This window comes from Rattus rattus, chromosome 4 (assembly GCF_011064425.1).
Source record: "Rattus rattus isolate New Zealand chromosome 4, Rrattus_CSIRO_v1, whole genome shotgun sequence".
In the NCBI taxonomy this organism is placed as follows: Eukaryota; Metazoa; Chordata; class Mammalia; order Rodentia; family Muridae; genus Rattus; species Rattus rattus.
In genome coordinates this window covers 1944109-1956157 of record NC_046157.1, presented here as the reverse complement: position 1 = coordinate 1956157, position 12049 = coordinate 1944109, and the positions used below count along the sequence as shown (strand labels likewise).

The following is a 12049-nucleotide window of genomic DNA, read 5'->3' as shown; positions in this document are numbered from 1 at the left end:
GAAATTTATTAGCAGAGAATGTGCACTTACTAGACTAAAGAGTGTGGAAATGATTAAGTGGGCAATAACATAGGCATAATCAGGAGATGAAGAGGGAGAAAGAATAAGACAGATTTTGTTCTAATAATGGCTAAAAGTTACAGTCTTCTATCTGCTCATCCAGGAGGTCAAAGTAGTTAAAAGTAAAGGTAAGTTCACACCCACCCATACATAGACACAGTGTAGAAAAATGTTGACATTCAAGGCAAGGAGAAAATACTGACTTTAGCAAGATGAGTAAGATATTTGACAAATGACTATGTTGTAGAAATAATGGATAAATAAAGGACTGGGTGATATAGTCTAATGCTAAATTTGGCTTAGATGATGATATCTTTCAATGGACAATGAAAAAGACATTTGTAGACATGTAAGTTTGCTTTCTGCTGCTGAAAACCAATGGCCATAGATTGGGTAAATTATAAAGGAAATAGTGCCATCGTATCTAGTGGTTCCAGTACAAGTGTGAGAGGTGCTCTTGGAATGACATTCATCCTAGTAGAGTCCTGAAACAGCACAAGGCACCAGGGAAGATACACTAGGAATAAGTATGTGCATTCTTACATTCTTCTCTCTGTGCTTTTATACAATAATTTGTAGCTAGGGGTTTTCATACTGATAATGTTTCCTAATCCTAGTCACACCCCAACAACTCTACCTCTGTGCTTTTTTTATGCTTTAAAAATAATCAAAGGAACATTACATCTCCAGTAGAGTTTCAGAGTGCACATGCTAATTGCAAATGATAGCACAAAAAGCAGAAAAAGAATATTTGCTTTTAGTAGCCTGATCCTATAATAATGATTGAAAGACAAAGCCACAGAAGGAAATTCATATCCAGAGAATAAAACGAAAACATTATCCAGAGTACCGAACTGCATTTTCTTTATTTTCTCATCAGCTTTAAAGAAGCAATATAAGGTAGCATATGTAGAGTGTAATCTTGGCTCAGAAATGCAGAAATGAAGTTCTTGTATAATAGAGTGGCCAGCAATAGCTCAAAGAAAGTGGGTGGAATCCAACTTTAATAAAGAAGCAACAGCACATTGCACAAGTAAAAACTGTAACAATTCACATGTGTTTAAAATATACATACATGTAGTATCTATCACAATACAATGACAGAGAAGGAGGAAAAGTAAATACAGCATAATAGAAGGAAAATTATCATACTAATTAGTAAAAACTGAAGGTGATTTTAATATGTGCATGATAAACTATAATGATAAATGCAATGATAACTAAAATGAGTTATTAAGATATATTAAAAACATTTGCCTAACACATATAGGAACAGTAAAGGAAGAAATGAAGAATAAGAATATATGTAGTATAGAAAATAAAAAGTAAAAGGGCAGGCATAAATCTCTGTATATTAATTATACTGAAATGTGAACATATCGAGAGTGTCATCAAAGTTAGATTGTTGGATTGGCCAACAAATGATTAAATATATATATATCTCAGGTGTAGGAAGCATTAGTTATAATCAAAGATTCAAGTAGATTATAGGAGGGTCATAGGAAGAAAGAACAGAACAGTCATTGAATGGGAGGTCAATAGTGGTAGCAGACAATTTAGACTCTATAAGAAAAACATTATTAAAGATCTTTATATTTTGTTTTTAGTGTAAATATATGTAATAAATTAATATGGCTGTTGTATTTTTTTATTCTAGCTAGTTCCCAATAACAACACAGAGAGATCAAGACTTATTGTCAAGCTTCACCTCAATATTTGAGCAGTCTATCTAAGTCTCCTAAACTAATCTGGCTACCTCCTAGCCAACATCTCAATCATACTAGGAATTAGGCTTTCTATGACTCTGCTGAACTCTCAAGAACTAACTCCCCCTTCTTCCTTTGTGGCAGATCTGCGATATCTCTCTCTCTCTCTCTCTCTCTCTCTCTCTCTCTCTCTCTCTCTCTCTCTCTCTCTCGTTCCTCTGGCTGGCAGAAGTTCCACCCTATTCTTTCTCTGCCCAGCCATAGGGTGATCAGCATTGATTGACAAGGCAAAGAATAAATGGAAAGAAAGAATTGTTTACACAAACCTGAGACAGGAGATTTTATTTTTTTCTTTAATCCTTTTGATGGTCCAGTTTTCATTCCACTTCTGGTCTGCATCCAGGACTGCTCCTCATCCCATACCTCCTGCTCCCATCTCCAAGAGGATGTCCCATGCCCAATCCTGCCTCATCAGATTTCTACACTCCCTGGGGCCTCAAGTCTCTTGAGAGTTATGTACATCTTCTCTCACTGAGGACAGACCAGACAGTTCTCTGCCATGTATGTGTAGAGGGCCTGTTATTAGCTGGTGGATGCTGCCTGGTTGATGGCTCAGTGTCTGAGAGATCTTGAGGGTCCAGGTTAGTTGAGACTGTGATCTTCCCATGGGGCCACCCTCCTCCTCAGCTTCTTCTAGCTTTCCCCCAATTCAACCATAGGTTTCCCCAACTTTGGTTCATTGGTTGGGTGCTAGTATCTACCTCTGACTCTTTTAGTTGCTTGTTGGACCTCTCAGAGAGCAGCCACACTAGGATAGGAGTCAGGAGATTCTTGACCGTGCCCTGTCTAGATTGAAACAAGATATAATGGCAGAGAAGTCAGCATCAGAAAATTGGACATAGTACTCCCTGAGGACCTAACTATACAACTCCAGGGCATATACCCAAAAGATGCTCCAACTTATAACAAGGATACATGCTTCCGAATGCTTATAGTAGCCTTATTTATAATAACCAGAAGCTGGAAAGAACCCAGATGTCCCTCAACAGAAGAATGGATACAGAAATTGTGATACATTTACACAATGGAGTACTACTCAGACATTAAAAACAATGACCTCATGAAATTCTTAGTGGATGGCACTAGAAAACATCATCCTGAGTGAGGCAACACAGTCATCAAAGAACATACATGCTATGCACTCACTGATAAGTGGATATTAGGAAAAAACCTCGGAATAGCATGGTACAACTTACAGACCATATGAAGGTCAGGAAAAGGAAGACCAAAGTGTGGGAGCCTCAGTCCTACTTGGAGGGGAGAACAAAATAATCACCGGAGGTTGAGGGTGGCAGGGACTTGGGAGGAAAAGAGGAGGGGAGAGGGAAATGAGGGGGCAGGATCAGGTGTGGGAGAAGACCAGTGAGATGGACAAGAGGGTCAGGAAATTGGGCAGACGTGTGTAGCAATGGGGAATGAGGAACAGGGCTGGCTACCAGAAAGTTCCAGATGCCAGAAAAGCAAGAGCCTCCCAGGACCCAGTGGGGATGACATTAGCTGAAGTACCCAACAAAGAGGAGAGAGACCCTGTAGAGACCCTATCCAGAAGTGAGGCATGGCCCCCAGTTGAGGGAAGGGACCACCTACCCCTCACAAAATTTTAACCCAGAATTGCTCCCATCTAAAGGAAATGCAGGGACAAGGAGGGAAGGGCTGTCCAGGGACTGCCTAACCTGGGGTCCATCCCATGTGCAGCCCCCAAACCCAAACCCTGATGCCCGGAAGGGCTTGCTGAGAGGAACCTGATGTGGATGTCTCCTGAGGGCCTCTATCAGAGCCTTACAGATGCAGATGTGGACACTTGCAGCCAAACATCTGACTGAGCATGGGAACCCCAATGGATGAGTTGGGGGAAGGACTGAAGGAGCTGAAGGGGTTTGCAACCCCATGGAAGGAACAACAATACCAACCAACCAATCCCCCAGAACTCGCAGGGACTAAACCACCAACCAAGTATACACATGGAGGGAACCATGGCTCCAGCTGTATATGTGGTGGAGGATGGCCTTGTCTGGCATCAATGGAGGAGAAGCCCTGGGTCCTGTGAAGGCTTGATGCTCCAGTGTAGGGGAATGATAAGGAGGTGGAATGGGAGTGGATGAGAGCACCCTTGTGGAGGCAGTGGGAGGGCGGTAGAGTGGGTTTTTTTTGAAGGAAAACGGGAGGGAGTATAACATTTGAAATGTAAATAAACAAAATAACCAATAAAAAAGTGAGTAATACAAGGATAACCTTTACATACTGCACAAAAACATTATACCTACAGAGACCAAATGGAACGTTTCACAAAGATATAATCTCGGTTCACCAGTAACTGGTTTACTCTAATGGGGTTGCCCTGTTCAGCCTCAGTATGAGGGCCTTGTCTTATTGTATCTAGTTTTTCTGTGCTTTATTGTTGTCTCTTGGAGATTTATTCCCTTCAGAAGGGAAACAGAGGGGGAGTGGATCTGGGGAAGAAGGAAAATAGGTGGAAACTCGGAAGAACTGAGGGAGGGGAAACTGTGGTCAGGATGAGAGAAGAATCTATATTCAACCAGAAAGAAATAAAGTGGAGATAAATATAATATTCAAATATGTGGAATGCAGGTAAAGCTGTGCTTCCTGGAGGAATTTATTACTGTAAACATTAAGTTACACAGAAGAAAAACGAGGTGAAAGAAGTAATTAATTTTTCATTTTTTTTTCAGAAAAATAAAAGCAAACTCAAATCAAGTCAGGTAGTTGAAAGAAATAATAAATATTAAAAAAAATTAATGCGACAACGGAAAACCAAGAGAAAAACATGATGAAGTCACAAGTCGGCTCCTTGAAAAAAATTGACAAGAATTTTATTATTCTATCAAGAAAACTCCGATAGTACTGACATTGAATTCAGTCACAGAAAAGAAAAATATTACCATTAAGAATTTAGCAGGGAAGTAGACAATAAAAATACCATGGACAATTGTGTCTTAATAAACTGGAAAACATGTAAGGTAGATAAATTTCCTGAAAGGACCTAGAGGACTGAAACAGATCCAGGAAGAGAGACAAAACCTGCATACCTTTGTAACAAGTAAATAGATCAAATTTGTGATTTTAGTAATTTTAAAAATTCCCAAACCAAAATGACCAAAAGCCTAAATGGATGTTACCAGTAAATTGTACCAGAGTTTTTATTGCGAACATTAATTATTTATAAACTGATTTGAAAGTTGTAGATGGAATAAAACTCTCAACTCATTCAAAGAGGTTAATATTCCTTTGTTGTCAAAATTAGGCAAAGCTCTAACAAATAAAGGAAAACTGTAGGCTACTGTGTTATAAATACAGACACAAAATCCTGAAAAACCACTAGGAAACTGCTACAACATGTAGAATGCATTGTATCACACAGCTGAAGGAAATGACTTTGATAATGCAATGCTATCTTCTCAAGAACAGAAAATGATTAGAATAATTCACTACTCCTTCATGGAAAAAAAAAGCTAATAATGTGATTGTGTGGAATTATATAAATTCTTTAGGTCAATGGTAGACAAAATGCTCTTCTAAAATGTAAGTCTACTTTCTCTCTAGCTATAATTAATTATTATTAATTTTAAGTACTATTAATAATTTATTGTGTGTATGTGTGTGTTTTAACACATATGGTGAAGTATGGATGTGGAAGTTAGGGGACAACTTTGGGAAGCCACTTCTTCATTTCCACTTTGGGGAGGCAGGGTCTCTTGTTTGTGTCTGAATATGGTAGATAGGCAAACTGGCTTGCAAGCTTTCAGGGGATTCTCCTGTCTGCACCTCTCATTTCAGAGAACATTGCATATGGCTTTCTGTGTGCATTCTGGATCTCAACTTAGGTTATGATCCTTGCACAGCAAATGCTTTTAATACCAAATGGTCTCCTTGGCTCAGGGATGTCTGTTTTTGCAACATCCCATCGACATTATACTGAGTTAAAGACATCAAGACTAGAAAGAAGGGTTGGAGAGATGGCTCAGTGGTTAAGAGCACTGACTGCTCTTCCAGATATCCTGAGTTCAAATCCCAGCAACCACATGGTGGCTCACAACCATCTGTAATGGGATCTGATGCCATTACATCTGATGTCTTCTGGTGTGTCTGAAGACAGTGAGAGTGTATTCACATAACATAAATAAATAAATCTTAAAAAAATAAAAATAAGAAAGATTCTTAAAAGAGACTAGAAAGAAGTAGGAAATTACTTTTTTTAATTTTTAAAATTTTTTTATGTATCTTCTCAGAGATCCAGGCACTGCAAATTAACTTTCTGAAATCAGGGTCTACACCATGATGGGGCTCTGGCAGGAGGTTTGAAGGGGGTGTTCTCGTGTGGCCTTTTTTTGAGTGTGTACTTTCCCTCTCTCTTTCTGTTCCTGTCAGGCAAGCCTGTCAGGTAAGGATCATACCCTCAGGGCCTCATTTAGCCTTGTTTTTCTCCTAAAAGTCTCCTGTCCATATATTGCCACATCAGAGGTTAGGATTTAAGTTCAAATTGCGTACTGAGACATGATGGGCATTTAGAAAGCACTGTGAGAAAACTCTGATGTCAGTGAGGACAATCCTTACTTATTTTTTTAATTGGATATTTTCTTATTTATATTTCAAATGTTATTCTCTTTCCTGATTTCCTGGACATAAGCCCCCTATCGATCCCCTTCCCCTTCTTCTATAAGGGTGTTCCCATACCCAACCATTCCCCTTCCCATGCCCCCTGACATTCCCCTACCCTGGGGGTGGGGGTTCAGCCTTGGCAGGAACAAGGGCTTTTCCTTCCATTTGTGCTCAACAAGGCCATCCTCTGCTACTCAGTCCATGTATAGTCTTTGGGTAGTGGTTTAGTCCCTGGGAGCTCTGGTTGGTTGGCATTGTTTTCCTTATGGGGTTGTAAGCCCCTTCAGCTCTTGGAAAAATCCCTTTTAAAATAAGGGTCTTGAATAAGGAAAATAATAAAGAGTCAGTGAGAGTACCAGTAGAGCAATAAGTAATTTGGTAGGGTTCTAGACTACAATAGCACATACGAAAATCAACTTGTGTTTTAAACCTTTGTGATGAGCAATATAAAAATGAAATTAAGAAAAGTAGTACAGCATCATAAAGAGCAAAATACTCATGAAAAATATACCCAAAAAATTATAAACTGGGGGCTTGTGAGGTGGGTAAGTCAGTAAAGTGGGTGCTATATAAGCATGAAGGGCTGAGTTCAGACCCTTGGCATGCAGGTGAAAAGCAGACACAGTTTCACACCTCTGAATACTATAGTTGGGGGTGGTGAAGAGAGGGTGGATCCTGGGAGCTGATCAGTCAGCTGGCATAGTCAAATCAATGAATTCTATGATCAATGTGGACCTTGTCTGAAAATATTATGTGGAAGGTACTTGCGGAAGATAGCCAACCAATGCGTTTATACTTGCACAAACCCACATTCACATATAACATACAACATACAACATACACACAGAGATAGATGATAGAGACAGAGTGACAGAGAGATAGAGCAACAGAGTCAGATAGACAGATAGACACAATCATAAACATGCACAGAGTCAAAATTTTACCAAAATCTGAAATACATTGCTGAAACAAATTAAAGGCAATATAAATAAATGGAATGATATTGTATGTTCATGGATCAGAAATATTATTAAAATGACAGTATATTTCCTTGATCTGTAGCGTCAACATAATCCTCACAATTGTTTCTTCTTTGCAATAATTGTTAACTAATCATACATTTCCTATGGGCTCCAAATAGCTCAAGAATCTTGAATAAGAAACAAGGAATGTTCCTATAATCTCTCATTACTATAATATATATATGTAATATATATATATGTATATATTATATATATATACACACACACACACAAATTCCAATAGTAATTACAGATACAAAATTTCTCAACAAAATACTTGTAAACTAAACTCAGATAACAACAAAAAGATCAGTCACCAAGATCAAGCTGACTTCTTTGTAGAGAGTCAAGGGTGGTTTAACATATGCAAAACAATGAGCATACTGCATCATCTTAATAAAGTCAAGAGAGAAATAAAGGGATAATCTCAATAGACACAGAAAAGGTTTTAGAAAAACACGACATCCCTTAATGCTGAAAGACCTAAAGAAACTGGAAGCAGAAGAAATATGTTTAAATCTAATAAGGATGATAAATAATAAACCCATAACCAGTGTTATATCAAAATGGAGAATGAACAAAGCATTTCTCCCAAAATTAGTCACAAGATATGGCGTCTACAGTCTTCACTGTTATTCAGTATGATTCTAAGAGTCTTAACAATAAGACAGTGAAATCAAGGGATATAAATAGAAAATAAGGCAGAATATCCTTATTTGCAGATGATAGGATTCTGTAGATAAGAGACTCTAAAGACTCCACCAGAAAACTCTTAGGCCTGATGAAAGTTTTCAGCAAAGCAACATGATATAAAATTAACAGCCCATGGTTTTTCTCTTATGTAGAGACTAGCTTCTAGTCTTTATATATGTGTATTTGTGGAAGTCACTGTGAGTATAGATTGTGAAACTAGGCGTATGTCAGTGAGAGGGAAAAGGAGAGCAGGACAATAGAACACATGTGTTATGGAAGTCAAAAGAGGAATAATGGAAGCTGGAGGACACAAGTGGGAATAAGGACCAGGGAGACAATTAAATGAATGTGGGTGGTGAGAGTCTTCATTATGATATGAAATGACAAAAGGAAACCCATTACATTTTAAGCTAAGCAAGAACACAGTTTTCAAGGTCATAACTGTGCCTATGTTCTCAGTCAATTTTTATGACAAAGTGGAAATAGGCTGTGGTAGATCCTCACTCATTCCCCATAATACGTAGAGAAAATAAGAATCCTTCTTCAAAACTTTTAACATTTTGGTTTGTCTTTATATGTGTGTGCAAACACACACAGAAAGGACCATCAGATCTCTTGGATGTTACAGGCATTGGTAAGCCACTTGATGTCAGTGCTGGAATCTAAACTGAGCTCAATAAGTGATCTTATCCACCCAACCCATTTCCAGTGGATAGCCTTTAAAATACCTTAGCAAATATAAGAGAAACTTCTCAAATCACCTCATGGATCATTGGCTCCGAGTAAGTCCCATATTAGGGGGAGAAGGCTGTTAAGGGAAAAGGAAAAGGACTTGCTCTCACTAGGAAAGTCCCCAAATCTCTTGTTCCTCCACTTTCCAAACAGAAAACTCCCTACCTCTGACACAAAGGCTGCTCTGAACCACATGCAGATCAGTTAGGACTGTCCTTACTTTCATGGGAGGGATTGTAGAAACAGAAAATTACATGCACAAGTGATTACGTTGTCCTCCCAGAACTTACCTCTGACTGGTTTGAACTGACCTCATTTCTAGGAAGGAATTGCATGAGGAAAATACCATGTAATGTGGCCCACCATACAAACACATCTTCAATTGGAGACACCATTCAGGTCCTGGCCATTCTTTTATGCTGTTAGGATTTTTCTGCTACCTCCCAGCCAGTTGCCCCCTGTGCTTTTTTGAGTAAACTATTCCTACTCTTCTGTGGTGGCTGAGAAGGGTGAATTATTTCATGGGCTGCCATTCCCCTTCCTCATTACAATACTCTTCTATCATCAACAGGTGTTTGGGATTTATTTGCATTACAACAGCTTAGGGATGTGAGACACAGAAATGCAAAACAAACATTTTGGAAATATCAAGAAATGGAAGGAAATCCAGTGGATATGATTTTGATTAAGATTAGCTTATGTACACTGTTTGATCCTTTAATTTTGTTGGATATGTCAAAAACTGTTGTGAATAATCTTAGCAGTTCAAATTGGTTCCTGTTCTTCAAATATTAGAAGTATATTTTAGCAGCAAATTTCTATTCAAAATAATTTGATTCAAACAGCATAATGCATTAACAGCTTTTTTCTCTTTTATCACTTTGTACTTTCTTTGTACCTGTAGTTTTAGAGAATCATAGTATCTGGTGGAAACAAATTGTCCAAGGGAGAAGATACTTGTTTCACAATGGTATATCATCCCTTTTTCACTGTTTTCTTAATCACATTAATTACTTCCTTATTTCTCAGACTATAAATAAAGGGGTTTAATAAAGGAATTACCAGAGTATAAAAAATAGCAACTGGTATGTCTTCTTCTCCTTCATTGAGTGAATTTGGTCGAATATATGTGTAGAGAAGAGACCCATAGAATATTGACACAGACAGAAAGTGGGATGCACAAGTAGATAAGGCTTTGCTTCTTCCCTCTGTGGACTTCATTGTGAATATAGTATAAAGGATGCAGAAATATGATATCAGGACTATAATAATGGAAAAGGTTTGAACTGAACCAGAAAAGATGAGTATCATCAGTTCATTGATGTAAGGGTCAGCACATGAGAGTCTATATAGTGGAATGACATCACAAAAGAAATGCTTGATTATATTAGATCTGCAGAAAGTTAACCTGAACAGGAACCCTATGTGAATTATGGAATGTATGTTTCCTGCTATGTAGGCTCCTGTGGTCATCTGAACACAGAGTTTCTTGGACATCATGGTGTGGTACTGTAGTGGGTTGCATATGGCCACATAGCGGTCATAGGCCATGGCTGCCAGAAGAAAGCAGTCTGCAGTTTCAGCAAGACAGAGGAAATAGAACTGTGCCATGCATTCATAGAGAGAGATCCTTCTGTCCACAGAAAAGAAGTTCTCTAGCATCTTGGGAGTGATGGCACAGGAGCAGCAGGAGTCCATCAGGGCCAGGTTGCCCAGAAAGATGTACATGGGTGTGTGGAGACGAGGCTCCATGTAGATCAAGGCCACCAGCCCCAGATTCCCCACCATGGTGACCAGGTAGATGGTAGAGAACACCAGGAAGAGAAGTGTCTTCAGGTCTGGGTGATCTGAGAATCCCACCAGGATGAACTCTGTTGTCAAGGAGTAGTTGTCCTCAGTCATCTTCAGCTTCTCTGTTGACAAGTGATAAGGATGTCAGATTGCAACTGTAACCTGACCATTTCCACATTAATAGATAATAATAATAATAATAATAATAATAATAGCAATGATAATAATTTTTAGCAGAAAAATTTTTGTCCTCAAATAATGTTAGTGTTAATTTTTTTGGTTTCTTTATATACACTTAAATCAATTAACATGCAATATGAAGATGACATCTTCATTTGTTGTTTTGGAGCAGAAAAATATTAAAAAAGGATCATAGGAGAATGAGATATAGCTCAGTTGGTAGAATGAGGGCTTATCCTGCATGATGCTGTAGATTCCACCCTCAGTGCCTCAGAAACAAGGCATGATGGTATGTACTTGACATTGCAGCCCTCATGAGATGGAGACAGGGGGCTCAGAATTTCAAGATCACTCTTAGCCTCGGAGTGAGGGAAGTCTAGTCTGGAGTTCATGAGACTTTGTCTCAGAATAAGTAAATAATTAAATGTCTAGGCATTAGTAATAAATTCATATTAAATTACTATATAGTAGAGATGACTGAAAGATCACAAAGGACTAGGGGCTGCATGGCAATTCATCTTCAATTAAATGATCCCAGACAATAGATCTAGAATCAGAATTAACTCTTCTTTTCTTACTGCCTTATGTATTTCCTTTTCTAGAAGCATGTAACAGCTAACCCCCATGATGCTTGTGATTTCATTAGAAAAATTTTCAGATATAATTACAAAGCAAAACAGTGAAGATTATATCCATTTTCAACAAGAATGAAGAATTAAATGTCCCTAGATTATCATTCTTGTTTATTTTAAACAGCAACTATGCTTGTGGCGTTATTCTCATTGAGATATTTTCCAAATATCTATTTTTCTTTCTCTTCTCTTTGGTAAGGAACATTTTAGAAGCAACACTTCTCTTTAAAAGTTTAATTCAGATTTTCAGTCCATACTGATATAATTTACTGTATTATGTATTATTCACACAAATTTGGTACACAGTCTTTACTACTTTGTTTTGTAACTATATCTGAAAATTCTTCTAGTGAACTCACAAACACCATGGGGGTTAGCTGTTACATGCTCCTAGGAAAGGAAATACATAAATCAGTGAGAAAAGAAGAGTTAACTCTGACCCTAGATCCAGTGCCTGGGTTCAGTGCCCTTGTTCATGACTACTAGTCTTGATCTTGAGAGAACTCTGCTTTATGAGTATGATCATTGCATTAAGAAGAGTCTATAAGGAAACATG

General features: G+C 38.2%; 1 protein-coding gene across 1 annotated transcript; it reads right to left on the bottom strand.

Annotated features, from left to right (window-relative positions):
- Nucleotides 1-9865: 9865 nt before the first annotated feature.
- On the bottom strand, nt 9866-10792 carry LOC116897768 (olfactory receptor Olfr180-like). Its single transcript, XM_032899198.1, has one exon. It carries the CDS (start codon nt 10790-10792, stop codon nt 9866-9868), a length of 927 nt encoding a protein of 308 aa, XP_032755089.1.
- Between the last annotated feature and the right edge of the window lie 1257 nt (nt 10793-12049).

Coding starts and splice junctions, on each gene's coding strand:
- LOC116897768 (XM_032899198.1), bottom strand. CDS start 10,792: ATGACTGAGGACAACTACTCCTTGACAACAGAGTTCATCCTGGTGGGA.